Source organism: Mirounga angustirostris, unplaced genomic scaffold (assembly GCF_029215605.1).
Source record: "Mirounga angustirostris isolate CCGP_5_RB_7025 unplaced genomic scaffold, mMirAng1.0.hap1 SCAF_12, whole genome shotgun sequence".
Taxonomy (NCBI): Eukaryota; Metazoa; Chordata; class Mammalia; order Carnivora; family Phocidae; genus Mirounga; species Mirounga angustirostris.
Window position 1 is genome coordinate 74,189,983 of NW_026991720.1, and position 12,165 is coordinate 74,202,147.

Here is a 12,165-nt window from a genome sequence, read left to right on the forward strand (position 1 = left end):
TAGCTTAGTACACTATTTTGTGAAGTAGATTAGAGATCTTAACCATCAAGCAATGGCTAGGCCAGGCTATTTCTCTACTTTGTAAAAAGATTTCCTAAAATTTCAGATATGAAAGTTATCTTACACTTTCTGCTCTGTTTATGATAAAAAACAAGATTATCCTTCCCATCAAACCATAACCAAAAAAAGTGTGGTCTCTCTCAAAGTCAAATTGTCCTTAATAAAAAATTACAATCACAAATGAATATAATTATAGCAAATACAATCAATATTCAAGTTGCTCGGCTAAAAGTTGATAATTCTAAGGAATGGGTGATCCAAATGACCTTAATTTTTTACCCTGAAGCTTACTATTTGAGTCTGAGAATTTTGCCTTTATAGTTATGCTTTTATTCATCTTGTGTTATCAATAGTTGAATTTTTCTGAGTATATCACAACTAAACAGTATAAATGGTTTAGCCCATGGAAAAGTGAAAAGTTTTACATGAATATAAAGTACTCACATAGAAATCATAATTCTACTAACTAGGTCATTAGGGTAGAAGTTAAGACTTTCTTACTTCAGTCATCATCTCAACAAATGTGATGCGTAGAACCTCTCGAGGCTAAAAGAGGGACAAAATGATCATTCATCCACATTTCAGCACACAAAGGCACAGAGTCCAAGACGGCTTTGCCTAGGAAATCTCCTGGAATAAGTATTCATACCAAAAAGGTATTTCCAGGAGGCCAACTGTAGTAGGTATGTAGCTGAGTAGTGCCTGTCATAGAGACAAGGGACTAGGGTGACAGATGAGGCATGGACCAGAAAGGCATTCATGCATCTCTAACAGATGCCAGCACTGAAGACTGATGATGGAGGACCAGATGCCAACACTTCCCCACTGTCATCCTACTGTAGACCCTGGAAATTTGTCCTCCCAAATGACGTAGTCACCCTAGTATATGCTCATTGTCTATAATTCACTTCACAAAAAAGTGACTGTACCTTATGATCACATATATTCCAACAATGGTACCTAGAATCACATGAGGGTGTGAAATGTCAACAACTACTAACGTTAGTGGGTATGGCTTCTGAAGAAATATGGAATTGCCCTGAATTAAAATGGGCATAAGGGCTTTAAATTTAGTATAGGCTGGAAAGGTCACAGGATAATAAAGACTTGGATAGATAAAGGAAAATCTGTTTAGAGACCTAGGACATAGCCGATCTTTAAAAGATATTTCACTGTGTTGTTCTTACCTATTGCTGCTCTGGATATATTGAAGTAAAAATGATATAGTTACTTAGACTTGGATTAACATTACTCTTAATTTAAAAAGAAATACTTTCCAAAGTTTCAAATTCTAGCTTAAATCTTCATTACATAGGCAACAATATTTTAGCTGGCACTTCTGACTCTAAAATTTTGCCTTCCTAAATATCCTGAATATAGTTATTAAAACCATTCAACATGGCACCAATCCTGTTACTTTCCTGTGTAAAAATATCTCGTGGCTCTCTACGGAGCATCACAAAATTCAGATTCCTGTAACTGTCTTTTGAATAGTTCTGGCACCACTTTACTTATTGAAGCATCTATCACGTTTCCTGAAAAGTAATCTCGTAAGAAATATCATCTCACTGTTTCAGTATTTCATGGACGTATGTTTTTGTCAACCTTGATATAAGGTAAGCAACTTGATGGCAGGGATAGCAATTGGCCTCTTTGTGTCACATTTCCATCTCTTAACTGAAAAAGGAGTAGGTTATGTCGGGAGTGCCAAGTTTCCTTCCAACTCTAAATTTCTTTTTGTTCCATTTCCTCCATTCTGCACAGCACATTGATCAACATTAAACCAAAAGCAAGCACTAAAATAGATACTCGCTTATTGATGATGTGTTTTAGCACAACAGATTATGTGCACCAAAGTAGAAGTTTGCACCGACATTACTAAGTGACTATTCCAACCGTAATTACTGTAGTACATGTAAGGCAACTTTGCTATTATAACTCAAAAATGTTTAAAGTCATGAAAACCTAAATTAAGATTTAGTTGTATTTGTATCACATGACATAGTGTGCACCAAGGGTGTTCGTAATTCCTGTGTCTTTAGAGGTCCTCTGTTTGCCAAAGCAGCACAAAATACATCTGATACAAGAGGAAAAATGAACACGACTCGGACTTCAGTGTTATTTGTTGTCTCCAAAATCTCTGTTGAGAACTGACGATCTTAAAATATTTTCAAAGCTTACAATATAGCATTCCATTTTCAGACTCAACCTTCCTGGCTGGACACAATGTCAGTTTAGAGAAAACAACAACAACATAGTATGCTAGTTTTTAAATAGAGAAAATCCTAGGGTCACTATAGGGTAATTGCCTTATAATCTTCCTCCTCTATAATTTACTATCAGAGTGCTTTCATTCTTCTTACTGCCAAATGTTTTGAAGGAGGGGTCTACTCCTTGACCACTCATTCTATATTGACTCAACTCAATGAGTACACCCTGGCTTCCCTTGATCATTTTACTGAATCTTTTTTTTTTTTTTTAAGTCTCCAGGAAACTCGTAATAGCCAATACTAAAAGGTCACCTCAGTTCTCAAGCTTTTTGACCTCTCTCCTCCACCTACCTCTGATGTTCTCATTTGCCACTTCTAAAAATTAAGTGTTCCACATGCTACTCTCTCCACCTTCTTCTTTCCTGTTATTCTCTCACAAGCACAATGGTTCCCAGGGTTTCAACCTTTTTCCTCAGGACAGATGACGATCGACTTTGCATCACGATCCTGACGTTTCTTAATCTCCAGACTCCTAACTGCATTTATACTTGGATGTTCCCATGGCAAGTCCACTTCAACCTAATAGTTACAAACTGTTTTTCTTCCCAAATCTGGGCTTTCTCGTCTATCCTCTATCTGTAGTTTAAAAATCTAAGTCATCCCAGCCACTGACATTCAAATCCACGGACCATCTTTAAATCTTTCCACAGCTCACCTCACACATCCAGTTGACCAAATCATGTCTACCTTGATGATGACTTGCATATATTCCTTAGTCTTAGCCACTACCCAAATCTTCAAAGACCCACCTTTTTCTCAGGGGTAGGCTTTAGTAGCCATACAAAGATGGTCTCACGTCACGTAAGGTTGTTCTGAACTGAAGCTCCTGGACTGTGTCTTTTTTTTTTTTTTTAAAGATTTTATTTATTTATTTGACAGAGAGAGACACAGCGAGAGAGGGAACACAAGCAGGGGGAGTGGGAGAGAGAGAAGCAGGCTTCCCGCGGAGCAGGGAGCCCGATGTAGGGCTCGATCCCAGGACCCTGTGATCATGACCTGAGCCGAAGGCAGATGCTTAACGACTGAGCCACCCAGGCGCCCCTGGACTATGTCTTGATAACAGCTCCATTTTCCATCTCTAGGTCTTCCTATTCTTACTCTCAATCAGTAAGCCCAGACATCTCTGACTGTTGATCCTCCTTGTTCAACTTGGTCCAGCATCTGCCCTTTTATAAGTTCTACCCATCGGCAGGCTCTTAAACTAGACTAGCCCAGACCACAAACAGAGCAACACATGTGTTACCTTTTGCCAAACCAGTAACAAAGCCTATTGGGTTTTTTAATGTTTTTTTTTTTTTTTTTCTGAATAGAACAATAATGTAGACATGCTTAGAAATTTTTTTTAAATGCAAAACGAGTATCACCACCAAATTCCACCATTTTTTTGAAAGAGAGAGAAAAAGAGAGCATTAGCTGGTGGGACAGGGGGTACAGGGTGGAGCAGATGGAGAGGGAGAGAATCTTAATTAGGCTCCATGCCCAGCACAGAGCCCGATGCAGGGCTCAGTCTCATGACGCTGAGGTCATGACCTGGGCGGAAACCAAGAGTCTGATGCTTAACCGACTGAGCCACCCAAGCACCCTTAAATTCCACCAATTTTAACATTTGGCTAGATTTCTCTCTGGTTTGTATTATCATTTTTAAAATAAAATGGGGATCACATATTATACATAACCGTGTATTATATTATTTACTTTGAAAATAACTGTTTTCCATGCATTTAAAATATTCTTCAAAAATGATTTTAGGGCATCATAGTATTCCATAATTAATGTATCCATTCAATTTTTCAAAGTTCTCCCTTAATCCCTGTAATAACCATCTTTACATTAAAATGTTTGTCAATAATTTTATTTCTTTATGATATACCCAGAAGAGGCATTACTTAGAGTAGGAAATTTTTAAACTCGCGATCCGTATCACCAAATGGCTTTCTAGAGAAGCTGAACCAGTTTTGCTCCTCAACCGGTGGAAGATAAGAGCACTCATTCTCCAGCGGCAGAATTCTTAAAAGTGTTCTGGTTGCCTCCAGGATTGCCCATCCCTAACTCCTCTGCCCATCACAGGCAACTTTCTAAAACACAGTTATGATTACAGGCACTAAAAACTCCCAAAGATTCCCTACCACCCACAGAGTAAAACTCATACCTCCGAGCATGGCCTCCAAGTCCTCCACAGACTAGCTGCAACTTCCTGTTTCTCCTTCCCCACGTCTCCGCCCTGCTCACCCTCCAGCCTGGGCCAGCACTTCTACACCGGGCTACACTTACAATCACCTGGAGAGGCTTTCACAAACACACAGGCTAGAGTTCTTTCCACACTAATTAAATAAGAACCAGGAGCTGGCTTCTTTTTTAATTCTCCACCAGATGATTTCTAATAGACAGCCAGCGTTTGAATCACCACCAGCAAGCCCATTCTTTCCTAAAGTGAAATAGGTGGAAACATTAGAAGAGCATGTCAAAAATGCAAATTCTCGGGCCACACTTTAAGCATACTAACTCAGACTTTGTGGGGCTAGAGACCAGGAATCTCTAATTTAACAAACCTGCAGATTCTATAGTTTGAGAACTTCACTCTACTTCAACAAGACCACTGCCATTTCCTCAAGCACCGCATTTCCCAGCCGTGCCGTATATGCCTCCTGCTCTTTAAGCTTCTCGTTTACAAAGTCTGTTCTGTATCTTCTCTAATCCCCATCTCTTCCCTGGTCCACCCCCCAAACCATATCTTTTGTTATGCCCAACTTAAATACTAGTCCTTTCAGTCAGGTTTAATTGTTACAGCATTTTTTGTTTTCCGTGTTCATTGTTTATGTCCTTATTATATTTCCGCTCTCCCACTCTGTACTAAACATAATTGTGTCAACGTTAAGATCTACTAATAGAATTGACTTTTTCACGTGTAGGTACAATATCTGATTGACAAGACTATCTCCACAGTGTCTTGCATGTTTTTCTACAAATAGTAAACATATGTTAAACGTTTGAATTGAATAACAAAATATTTTTAGCCTGTGCTCTCCTTGATAAATAATTACCAAACACTGCTCCATAATGTTTTTGACAAATAGAAGCAATGCTGAAGAAGGTAATCTAGTTTTCTTTTTTAGTAAGTCTTTAAATATCTAGTGATTTGATAACTAACCTTTTTTTTTTCTGCTAAATCAAGTATATTTTGTCTAATAGTTTAGGTATGTGATCCTAGTAAAAGGCTCTACCCAAGTTGTTGGCCATTTATTTAGAACATGAATTCTCATATACAAATTATTTAGATCTATCAAAACACAGAAAAAGTTAGTGGAAATGATTTAGAGTTTTCCGTTTTTCCAGTATACGAGCACAAGCGGAAAGTTAAAGTGGGATCTGGTATTCCAAGTAAAAAATAGTCAGTGCACATCCTCCCATTCTAGAGAAATGAATTCAAGAAACATTCACAAAGCCACTTCCCAGCTCTGTTCCCCTGAAGACCATGTCCAAATAAAAGCTCTTTCATTAAGCTTTCCAAAAAAGCCACCCTTTCCACCTCAGGGCTTCTAAAGCACTGATCATCATTCACTTTGTATTTATGATGTTTTCCCCTGCCCTGTAGTCATTCATGGACATCGCAACACCCCTCACTGGACCCTCGGGTCCTAAAATTAGGGACCAGCTGTTTTCCATGTTTGTGTTTCGTACAATGCCCATGATATTACCTGCTGCACCAAAGGTGTAGATAAACCTGAGATGAATGAGAGAATAAAGACAGTAAATCAATTTTGTTGAATTACAGGTCTGAGGTAAGAGTTTTCAATTTCCTTTATTCAAACCACAAGGTAGCCTCCATTTCCAGAAAAATTATCCCGTCATAGAGAAGCAAAGAATGGCCCTGTGGACATGGATACTGAGAGGGAATAATTTATCTGCTCTTTACCCTAGGTAGACAGAGTAGGGAGGTTGCTGAGAGCATGTGTGAACCGTGTGTGTAAAGCACTTAAGTAACTCATGCTTTAGTTTCCTATTCTATAATTGTGGGCAAAATTTCTGTCAACCTTATAGGGCTGTGGTGAAACTTAAATTAATTAATATGTGTAAAAGCATCTAGTGTAGGGCACATGGTAAATATTCAGTTAATGGTGTTTAATCTTTTTTTTTTTTTAAAGATTTTATTTCTTTATTTGACAGAGAGAGACAGCGAGAGAGGGAACACAAGCAGGCAGAGTAGGAGAGGGAGAGGCAGGCTCCCCGCTGAGCAGAGAGCCCGATGCGGGGCTCGATCCCAGGACCCTGGGATCACGACCTGAGCCGAAGGCAGACGCTTAACGACTGAGCCACCCAGGCGCCCCTGGTGTTTAATCTTTTTAATCCTTTCCTTCTGCCTTACAAAGACAAAGGACACTGGGAGTTTGTTTTTCAGAAACATTTGGTTCCAGAAGATAAAACCAGAGCAGGAAGTATATGGTAAATATTAAGGTGCATGCTTGACACGAGTTCCAAATACATGTTGTGTACTTACGTGAGAGGAATTGGATAACAAGAGCGGATAGGTAGAATATCTGGAAGAAGACTTCTCAGCATATAGGTTTCCACTCGGGTTCTGCCACTTGTCAGTTGTTTGAACTTGGATATCTACGCTAACGGACCACTCGGGGAGAACAAACCCCAATGTTTTTTTATCCCATTGGGCAGAGAGAGGAGGTCTTCTGTTTGAGTTGCCACCTGAAGATAAATAACGGGCCCCTAATCGATGGAGCACAGGATTGTGGCATCTGAGAATTCAAATATCAGGTGTCCATCGAAAGGAGCTTGGACAATTATAATTACATATAACAGCCAATTAAAAAAAAGGTCCAAACTGTGTGTTGTTTCTATTCCTAGCTGCTCAAAACTTTACTCCTGACTTAAGTGTATGGTTGATGAAAGGCAAGAAAAGAAGGTACGTTGCCTTTAAACGTGACGTGACAATGAAATAACAATGTGGAAGCAAGAATCCAACAACAAAACATGCCTCAAAAGATGAAAAGATACATGGGGAAGATAGAGGTCAAACTATTATCTATGGTAGTAAAAACTACTGATTCTAAATGTATTCAATTGGACCACATGAAACTGAGAAATGTATAGGATCGTTGAATTGTTATGTTACACACCTGAAACTAGTGTAAATTATACTTGAATAAAAAAATTAAAACATAAAATAAAAATTGTCAATACCAGACAGTTTTTAACTTATAAAAATAACAACTTAAGGGGCGCCTGGGTGGCTCAGTCATTAAGCGTCTGCCTTCGGCTCGGGTCATGGTCCCAGGGTCCTAGGATCGAGCTCCGCATCGGGCTCCCTGCTCTGCGGGAAGCCTGCTTCCCCCTCTCCGTCTCCCCCTGCTTGTGTTCTCTCTCTTGCTGTGTCTCTCTCTGTTAAATAAATAAATAAATAAAATCTTAAAAAAAATGACAACTTCATATGTTTCAAGGCAACGCCAATTAAGAGATCATCAATCTTTTGAAGAAGGAATGGCTCTGTGATATTTTGCATAGTCTATATGGGGAATTATAATGATGAAAGATTGTCATTTTTCTATTAGGTTTATATTGCTGGAACCAAGATATATGAAAGAGAAGGGAAATAAAAAGTGCACATGCAGCGAAAAATCACAACTGAGCTCCCTTTTATAGGGGTAAAAAGGTAGAAAAATTGGACTAGAGGTAAGAATGGTGTCACAACGAAGAAAATCTTATCTATGTATAAAAGGTTAATTTAAGTCTGTGCATTCAAAAAGGGCTTCTAGATATGCCCTGTGAAGTCTCCCACTGACTTTGAGCAAAGCCCTTGTTACGCTACCAAACCCTACAGTTGCATGTCCCTATCTTCTCTGTTATAATCCATCATTGTGCAGTGGAAATGCCAGGAATCGCTGTGGACTTGGGAAGGGGAGAAGTGCCTTCTGCTAGCAGTCTATGCAGGGCGAGTAAACAGGAAAGACTTTATAAAATAAGTATCTCCTGAGCTTTATGAGGCAGACATGTCACAGGTCCTACAGTTTCATGCTCTCAGCTGAACAGGTGAGGTGGAAAAACACTGAAGATAGGAGATTCTGATTATAATCCCAATAAAGAGCAAGGTCTATAATGAAATCAAGAACCTATGATAGATTTCAAAGTAAAAAGACTTAGTAACAGAACACAGTTGGCAGATAACATTTAGGAAACATGAAAAGGTAAGACCAGGGATGTTCGCCTAGGGGATGAGCAAAAAATGTGTAACAGGGTATTTGTAAAGGGAAATATACAGAAAATAATAGTTAAAATGTTGGCATTTTCAATTTAAAAGGGTAGAGGTACATCCAAGGAGAAGTGTTATAAACAGGATTACAATTTAGGAGTCCTCTGTACAGAAAAAATACTGGGCTGGAAAGTCAGTCTTTTTCTGCTTTGTCAGCTCCCACAAACTAATGGTATCTGCCTTGAGCCTTAGATTGAGAAGGAGTCCAAATCCATGGCTGGCCTCAGCAGGGAAGTCTCCACAGTCAGTCAGCAATGTCAATCATTAAGTTTGGAGGCGAGAGTGACATCAAGGACCAGCCACCTGCCCTCACAAAAGATGGTGCTAAGCTACTTGGACATGGAGGTAGAATGAGAGATCTGCATGATGAGCACAGAGCCTCAGCTTTGCCCAAAGCTGAGTATGAGAGGGAACTGAGCAAGGCCATAAACAGAAATTTGGGAAGAAATTCAGGCAGGTCCAGAATCATAGAAACCAAGGGAGAAGAGAAGGCCATAAAGGAGGTACGGTCAACACAATCACATTCTGCAAAGCAGGAAGAAGAATGAGGCTGAGAACAACCCGTAGACCGGGCAGTGACAAGTTCCTGTGTGCCTTGGGAAAGACTGTATCATTTCAGGGAATGATGAAGTGAACCCTGTGAGGAATTAGTCAATTTTTATGTACCACATCCTTAAGGAATTATTAAGTCACCTCTCAGCCTCCACTTTTTGGGATAACTCATTACTGTATATCATTAAAGCCAGATCATAAGTTTGAATAACACAAACCTTAGTGGGGGGAAAGTACTGTAAAGTTTACTTTTGGGGCACCTGGGTGGCTCAGTCGTTAAGCGTCTGCCTTCAGCTCAGGTCAGGATCCCAGGGTCCTGGGATCGAGTCCTGTATCAGGCTCCCTGCTCAGCAGGAAGGCTGCTTCTCCCTCTCCCGCTCCCCCTGCTTGTGTTCCCTCTTTTGCTGTCTCTCTCTCTGTGTCAAAAAATAAAAAAAATCTTAAAAAAAAAAAGAGAGAGATACAGAAATCCTCAAAAAAAAAAAAGTACTCTAAGGTTTACTTTTTAAAAATTGAATAAGGGTGATTTCTAATCTTGTTTTAAAATTATGGTTAGAGCTCACATGAATGCAATTTTAAGATAGGCTATTATTAATTTTTATTGTAAAACCTAACTTAAATTTACATCAAATTAAGAAAACCTTATAGAAGAAATTTCTTAAAACAGAGTCATCATTACACAGAATCTGACATGTGTTCTTAAAGTATTTAATTAATGCATCTCAATACCCCCTCTACCCTAGGTGGACAGAGTAGGGAGGTTGTTGAAAGCATGTTTGAATTGGGTGCAAGGTATATACCTACTCCATGCTTTAGTTGCCTCTTCCATAAATTGTGGACAAAAAGTAAAAAGAAAAGAATATGTCTAGTAAGATACTCAGGTCCCCCATCTGTCTGACTTACAAAGGCACCTGGCAAAGAAGAAGCCATTCTAGAAAAGAAGCCCTGGTTTCCTCTACCGTGAGGCTGAGATGTCTGTTGAGATACCCTCATTAAAGGAAGAAATGGCACTTGCCAGTGCGCTCTGGCCCTTTAAGACCCGGACAGTCTGATTCACTAGGCACCATGGAAACAAGACAGCTGGCAGCACCCAAGACACTGGCAGTTGGACAAGTAATGGAGGACAAATGGGACCTCAAGGACAGGTAAAAGCAAGAAGCACTTGGAGAAGAAAAGAAATGTTAAGATGACCTGGAGGTAAGAAAAAGAGATTGGTAAGAAGAGTAAGTGAAAATTAACAGAATTTATTATTTGATACCCACAACAACAACAAAAGGAAGGGAAAAGGGCTATTTCTGACATTTGTCGATAGGGAAAAAACCCCAAAGAATCAAAATTAGGTACTCCAAAAATCGACTGTTATTAGACAAGCCACAGTAATAACTTTTCATATCCTGAGTAAAGATGAAGTAAGCCAATTAGGACTTAAGAATTCCCCAGATTTTTTTTTTTAATTTACTGACCAGTTAAATTTTTTTTAATGGAGAATTACCATAAAATACCACTTTTTTTTTTAATTGACGAATCAAGGACAATCTGTAATTGCCATTACATATATGAAAAGACATTTTAACATGATACCAATGCTCCGGTGAGTGAATGTCAGATACATTCCTGTGTGTGTGTGTGTGTGCACATGCATGTGCATAAGAGCACACGTGTGATTCAGGAAAAGGGAAAAAATTTAATATAAGTTGAAGGAGAAAATAATAATGCAAACAAAAACAGAGTTAACTTGCTCTAGATTACGTTCTTTCTTCTCCCCACTCACCAGTGTACTAGAGTTCTTTCCTATGATGTAAATGTTATTTCACTGTAAACTTTTAAACAATCTCTATAATTTACATCTTGTTTTAACATTCTCTTTTATTTCAAAGATGGTATTGTCGATAATACTGGGAAGGGATTTTGCTATTCACTAGCATTTGACAAATAAACTTTTTTTTTTTTGTGAGAAGAAATAAAAGAGTTCACCATTGAAGAGGTATCCCGATAATGTAAACACCGTGCTAGGCTAAAAACTGGAATCATCTGCAAGAACAAATAGGACCCATCATGACATTCCCAGGCCATATGGGAAAGACCAACAAAAGGACTTTTCCAGTGGAATCTCCTCTAATGCCACAAATTCCACGTGGCAATTACTTTCATCTTCAGGAAGAGAAGCAAAGACTACAGCTAAAGAAATTCCTTCTTCATAGGATGTTTCTAGTGGCCGATATAACAGCAAACACAGAAAAAAAAGATATTGCTGACTACTATGAACAAGCATTCCAGTCGATTTTAAAACATCACCTAGGAGAAGCAGTGACAGGGTTTCTGCTGGTATATCCTACTTCTATTCTGCATATCCTTGAGAGTTCCAATGGTACGCTTTACCGAATTCTTCTAGATTATCTTAACCATCAAAAGAGTGAAGCAGAGTTTTTTATCCAAGGGATGAAAATTATCGTTGTGTCCCATAACATCCCAACTAGGCTCTTCATGCAATGGCATGTTTCAGTGATAAAAGTTCCAGTCATGTATCTCGATGATGTGACACAGACACAGTCCACCAAAGAGGTCATCACAGAGTTTCTCACTCAGACCCATAAGCTAGCACTCCATCTTTTAAAGACGGTTAAAGTGGGCGCTAAAGGACCAGGGGATAACTTGCACCAACTTGCACCTGAACTGCTCATCCCAGAACAAATAATAAAGTACTTGTGCAAATCTGAAGAGTTCCTGGATCCAGAAACTTTCCTAAACATATACAACAAACCCATACATGTCACTTTGGATTCCGAGGTGATATGGCCCACTCCTACCTATTTCTAGGATTGAGAGAGATGTGGTGGATAGGGTGAAATCTCTCAAGGAATCAGTGCTACTTAAAGAAAAGAACAGGATTTCTAAAGTAACTCTTCTCTTGAAAAAAGAAAGCAGCAGAATGCCACAATATACACAAGGTAATATATTAATCTTTACAGAGCATGTTGAGCTAAACTTGAAAATTAATGTTTATTCTGATATTAAGTTCAACGT

At 38.9% G+C, this 12,165-nt stretch overlaps 1 protein-coding gene across 1 annotated transcript; it reads left to right on the top strand.

Moving 5' to 3' along the window:
* Nucleotides 1-11,196: 11,196 nt before the first annotated feature.
* Nucleotides 11,197-11,958, top strand: TEX47 (testis expressed 47). Its single transcript, XM_045864769.1, has one exon. It carries the CDS (start codon nucleotides 11,197-11,199, stop codon nucleotides 11,956-11,958), a length of 762 nt encoding a protein of 253 aa, XP_045720725.1.
* Nucleotides 11,959-12,165: the final 207 nt, after the last annotated feature.

Coding starts and splice junctions, on each gene's coding strand:
- TEX47 (XM_045864769.1), top strand. CDS start 11,197: ATGACATTCCCAGGCCATATGGGAAAGACCAACAAAAGGACTTTTCCA.